At 34.7% G+C, this 5660-nt stretch overlaps 1 protein-coding gene across 2 annotated transcripts; it reads left to right on the plus strand.

Annotated features, from left to right (window-relative positions):
* The first annotated feature begins 1308 nt into the window (after positions 1–1308).
* Positions 1309–5452, plus strand: LOC120089941 (adenylyltransferase and sulfurtransferase MOCS3). 2 transcript variants are annotated; one of them, XM_039047390.1, is made up of 12 exons: positions 1309–1397; positions 1531–1857; positions 1937–2029; positions 2172–2227; positions 2371–2435; positions 2566–2640; positions 2782–2860; positions 3030–3068; positions 3212–3320; positions 3694–3812; positions 4185–4301; positions 4800–5452. In XM_039047390.1, the coding sequence occupies exons 2-12, from the start codon at positions 1611–1613 to the stop codon at positions 5193–5195; spliced, it is 1395 nt and encodes a 464-aa protein (XP_038903318.1). In that variant the 5' UTR covers positions 1309–1397; positions 1531–1610; the 3' UTR covers positions 5196–5452. The 2 variants fall into 2 exon arrangements, with proteins under 2 accessions (XP_038903318.1, XP_038903317.1); XM_039047389.1 differs by lacking the exon at positions 1309–1397 and having other exon boundaries at positions 1490–1857.
* Positions 5453–5660: the final 208 nt, after the last annotated feature.

Here is a 5660-nt window from a genome sequence, read left to right on the forward strand (position 1 = left end):
AGCAGCGTTTCTCACCTGTTTGTCTTTTCCCCCTCAAATCAGTTTACCCATATCGTTTAAGATCCAGCTCTGTAAGTTCAAACGTTTCTGGACCCAACCAACAAGGTTTAGTGGCTTTTCAGTAAGATTTTAGTGAGGATCATTGTTTTAATTTCCTTATCGAATTGGTTTTAAGTGTTGAAGTGTTACTCTGAACTCTTGGAACTTGTTTTTTGTTATGTTTGGGTAAGTTTATAAGTGTTCGATTAAGGTTGAGCAAGTTTAAACACGTTTTGAACTAGTTTGGACTCAATTTATGTATGTTAGAGCAGTTTTTGTCTTGTGGAAGTTTGTTGGTTGTAATTTTGGACTAATTTGGAGTGAAATTTAGGTTTATAGTGGGTTTTGATTAAGAATGTTCTTGTTGTAAAATCTCTCGGTATTGAGTTTGAACACTTAAACATTATGTTCTAGGCATCTACAAGCAGTTTGTTCAAGGAAGTGGATTTTTGGATTGAGAAGTGTAGGTTGTTTATTACTAGTTTCTACATCCCTTCCACGAAATAAATTTCAATAAAGATATTTTTTGATTCTTGTGATTCGATAAATGTTTGAATTGAAAGTATGTTTTATGTGATTTGAGGATTGACTGAAAGTGTTTTGTATATTTTCTGTTTATTTTGTCAAATAAAAGTATGTGAATGTTTGAATGATACTTGGAAGTGTTTCTTTTGACTGATTTTTGGATTGAGAAGTGTTTCTTTGGTATGAAGTTTCATGTATATGTTGCACTCACATGGCCTCACACTTAAGTATTTGACTGCTGTTCTGGTTGATATTATTAATTGACATCTCTAACTGACTAAATGAATGACTGGTGTTACGGACATGTAACCATATATACTGGGCTACTTAAACTATGCATCTTTCCTGTTCTATATTTGAAAATATTGAATAATTGAAAGTTATAATTGTATCAAAGTATTGACTGATTGAAAGTTTTGTTTGATTGAAACTTGAAGACTATGTATTTGAAAGTATTGAAAGATTAATGTTTTAGGAAGTATGAAAATTCTCTTTATTGAAGGTGTTGAAAATTTATTCGAATGTTTTGGTTTTGTTGAACAACTATTTGAAAATTTCAACTTCAAACGTTTAGTTTTGAAGGTTTATTTGCTTAACAGATTTTGATTTCGAAAGTAATGTTTGAAGCAAGGTTTTGACCGAAGGTTCTGCAATGATTTGTATTTTCACTTGCAAAAGTTTTGAAAGAAAATGAATTTCAAAGCTTGATATTGAAATTGCTTATCGAATATTTTTGTACTTATCTTTATTTTCAAAATATTTTTAGATGACAGACTGATTGCAGGGCATCTAGGGTTGTTTATCTTAGGATTTGATAGTTTGATCTAAAAAAGGTTTGTAGTTACTTGCTTCTGCTGATTTATATAAATTATAAAAGTTTATAATGGTTATGTTTCCGCATTTTTTTTAATAGTTGTATTGGAAAATATGGGTTATTACATTGACTTTGTTCTTTGATGTTGTTAGGGTCATAAGCTTCCCTGTGTTTTAGTATAATAGCATTCTCCCACTCTCTCTCTCTCTCCGAGCTTCTTAGCATACCAGCAATGGCCTCAATCACCACTGAATCTTCTCGTATTCTTCAAGAAATCGAGACCTTGAAATCCGCCAAGACCGACTTAGAACGTCGTATTTCAGCTCTTGAATCCCAGCTCCACAACCTCAATCATCCCCACAACAACGGTGTTTCTAATGCCTCTTCCACTCCACCATCCACATTTCCTCACGGTCTCTCCCCTGATATGATTTACAGATACAGTCGCCACCTCATTCTTCCTTCCTTTGGAGTCCAAGGTCTGCTTTCACTCTCAATTCCTTCTTTTTTCTTTGACTCAAATTGACTGAATGATTTTAAAGTAGCATTTTGTTTTAGGACAATCGAGGCTTTCCAAGTCTTCAATTTTAGTTGTTGGAGCGGGAGGGTTGGGCTCGCCAGCTTTATTGTATCTTGCTGCTTCTGGTGTTGGTAAGATGATTGTACCTACAACTGGTGAACCAATGTTAATGGAATGTATTACAAGTAGTTAGTTTGTGTATCTTGTTCTTCTCAATCGAGTAATTCCTTTGTGTTTTATAACTCATGCATATGTTGGGAATTATGATTCTAGGTCGTCTTGGAATTGTTGACCACGATGTAGTTGAGCTAAATAACATGCATCGGCAGGTACCCTTTTGTTCGTTTGGTTTGTTTAATCGTGGCTGAACATTATTTCTATTGCTCATGTTTTAAGTACTTTTAGCCTTTTTGTTAAATACACTATTAGAACTCTGTTTTACTAACATGATTCTGTTACAAATTTATCTCAGATCATCCATACCGAGGCCTATATTGGCCGGTCAAAAGTAGAATCTGCTGCTGCTACTTGTCGCTCGTATGTTTCTTAGCTCCTGATATTTAGTTTCATTGTTTAATTCTTTTTTCCTACCTTTAGAAGTTTGCAGGGCTTTTATATCGGTCAAATTAATTATGGTTTGGTAGTACTAATTGTGCATTCATCTTAGGATCAACTCTACTGTCGAGATTGTTGAGCACAAAGAAGCTCTTCGCACATCAAACGCTTTAGAAATCTTTAGCAAGTATCCTTATTTCAACTATACTGTCGAGTTTGATATTGCTACTCTTACCCTATGTTAAATTATCTGCTTATGGGCGTCTGTTTTTTACTGTTTGCTGTTCTGAACATTTCTATTTTCTTAACTGCAAAAACCTCCTCTTAGATATGATATTATAGTAGATGCCACAGATAATGCTCCTACCCGGTACATGATTAGTGATTGTTGTGTGGTGCTGGGAAAGGTAAATGGTGCACTCTATTCTTCTTAGAAAGTAAAACTCAAGGCAGAAATATATAGAATAGAACCACATGTTCTATTAATTTAACTAATTTCTGCTAAGACATAATTGAACAGCTTAGTTTATAGCCTTTCTTTCGAGAAATACTAATTGTGTTATGATCTTCTTACAGCCTCTCGTGTCTGGTGCAGCACTAGGTTTGGAGGGGCAGGTACTCTAAGCAGTTGAATTCACTTTTTTATTCTAGAATCAATTAAATATATCTTTTAGAAAGAGGATATTTTAGCTTATATTTTCATCTGTAGTACAAAATCAATTCATTAATCTATCTTATTATCGATTCTTTTGGTGTAGCTCACAGTTTATAATTACAATGGAGGTCCATGCTACCGATGCCTATTTCCAACTCCCCCACCAACAACAGCGTGCCAAAGGTGTGCTGACAGTGGTGTTCTAGGAGTAGGTAGGTCGTTGAATTGCCTCATTTTCCATTAGGCCAGTAATCCTTTCACTTAGACTGTCGATGATTTGTCTGCTCTCCAATGTTATTTTTCCCTTGAATATTGTCTGTACGGCAGAAACCAGAAATATATATAGTGCACATAACTTGTGTTCTAGTTCCTGTGTAATATGATTTTCATGTTCAAGCTCAGTTCGAAATATCTTACTTAGTTGGAAACTCTTCTTTAGTGGGGTGTTTTCGGTGGGCTTGATTTTTTTTATGTCCTCGTATTCTTTTATTTTTTTTCAATGAAAACAGTTGTTTCTATAAAAATAATGATTTTCATGTTCAAGCTTTCCTCGTTGGTCACATTTTTGTGCTGTTTATCATCCAGTTCCTGGGATCATTGGTTGTCTTCAAGCCTTGGAGGCAATAAAAATTGCAAGTGCGGTTGGTGAGCCACTTTCTGGACGGATGCTTCTGTTTGATGCCTTGGCAGCAAGGATCCGAATTGTATGTTTCACAGTTATATAATGTTCTACAAACGATTAATTTTAATTGTTAGTACTATAGTTTTTTTTTTTTTTTTTTTTTTTTTTGCATGGCCTTCGTCCAATACCCCATCCTCATAGTTGATGTATTCATTCCAACTTACATGATAGGAAACCCTAAAATAACATTACTCGTATGAGTAATTTTTGTCGGATCATCAGAAGTAGAGATCTCAGTGGGGCTTTTCTTCAATTTTGCATTCCGAATAAACTTTTAGTTATTCTCCACCCTTCACCTTTTGAACTGATTTGAGTCAATCCACCATTTTGTGTTAGATTTTCATTTCTTGCTTCCCTTCTTTTAAGTCATGCTAAGTTTTATAGTTGAACTCAGGTCAAGATTCGTGGAAGGTCGTTGCAGTGTGAAGTATGTGGAGAAAATTCCGAGTTCAAAGCAGCAAAATTTCAAGAATTTGACTATGAAATGTTCACTCAGTCTCCATTATCTACGGTACTCTTTGAATTACATATGCAAATACTTTTCCTTTATGCACATCATATGGCATACTTTCTTGGGCAAATTGCAAAAACCACCCTAAAGTATGGTGGTAGTGTAGTTACAATTATACCCTCAAACTTTTCATTGTAAATTGAGCCCTCAAACTTGTATAGGTTTTAAAATTAGACCTTCACAACTTACATAATTATAGAAATTATAACATCTGTATAAGTTTGATGGTCCAATTGTTATTATTCAGGTCCAATTTCTACACCTATTATAAGTTTGAAAGTTCAATTTTAATACTTGTATAAGTTTGAGGGCTCAATTTTTACAATTGTAAGTTAAAAGGTGCAATTGCAACTTCCACTATACTTTAGGAGTGGTTTTTGCAATTTGCCCTACTTTCTTTCTAACTTAGCGTAATAGTAGGTTAAATGCTCCGATCGTATTTCCCATACCGAGCATGTGTTAAGCAGTTCCTCTGATTGTTATGCTATTGACATGCAGTCTCCTCTAAGGTTAAAACTACTAGAGCCAAACACAAGAATAAGTGCCAAAGAGTACAGAGATCGACTTCGTAATGGCGAATCACATGTGCTCGTGGATGTCCGTCCTGAGCATCATTTCAAGATTGTTTCTCTTCCAAACTCCCTTAACATCCCGCTGGCGAGTTTGGATGGAAGGCTGGAAGAAGTCGTTTCGGCTTTGAAGGAAGAGGAACATAAACAGAGTTCAGAGTCCTCGAGTGCTGATGTTCAATTATATGTTGTTTGTAGGAGAGGGAATGATTCTCAAAGAGCCGTCAAGTATCTACAAGAGAAAGGATTCCCTTCAGCTAAGGATATCATCGGTGGATTGGAGGGTTGGGCCCAGGAGGTAGACCCCACTTTCCCCTCCTATTAATTTGGTTGCTAATTCTTGTATATTTTCCCTTTAAACACTGCCCTTTGCCTTCCTATATATGGTTTACTTGTTTGTGATTCACATATTAGCAAGGCCACACCTTCAATCATTGCAATGGGAATCGAGCATTTCAATTCTAAAAGAGCTAGTACGTGTTAATTACTGTTAAATTAAGTTTACTTTGATAGTTACTATCACCTCTATCACTGTTAGATTTTTATTTCATGTATCTTACTATTAAAAGGTCGAGAGGACAATTTCTGTATTATAATTTAAAGTTTTGTTTGATTATTAGTTAGTTAATAGAGTATAATTATGTTGCTTTTCCAGCTTGTCTTTTGTGTAAAATAATAGTCTATTAGGTCATTTATTTTGAAAGTTTAGACAATTGTATAATTAGATCTATTTGTTTAGATTATATGTGTAGAAAGCATTAAAAATTATCAATTCAACTCAACTCTCCAT

The sequence above is a fragment of the Benincasa hispida genome, chromosome 11, assembly GCF_009727055.1.
Source record: "Benincasa hispida cultivar B227 chromosome 11, ASM972705v1, whole genome shotgun sequence".
Classification (NCBI taxonomy): Eukaryota; Viridiplantae; Streptophyta; class Magnoliopsida; order Cucurbitales; family Cucurbitaceae; genus Benincasa; species Benincasa hispida.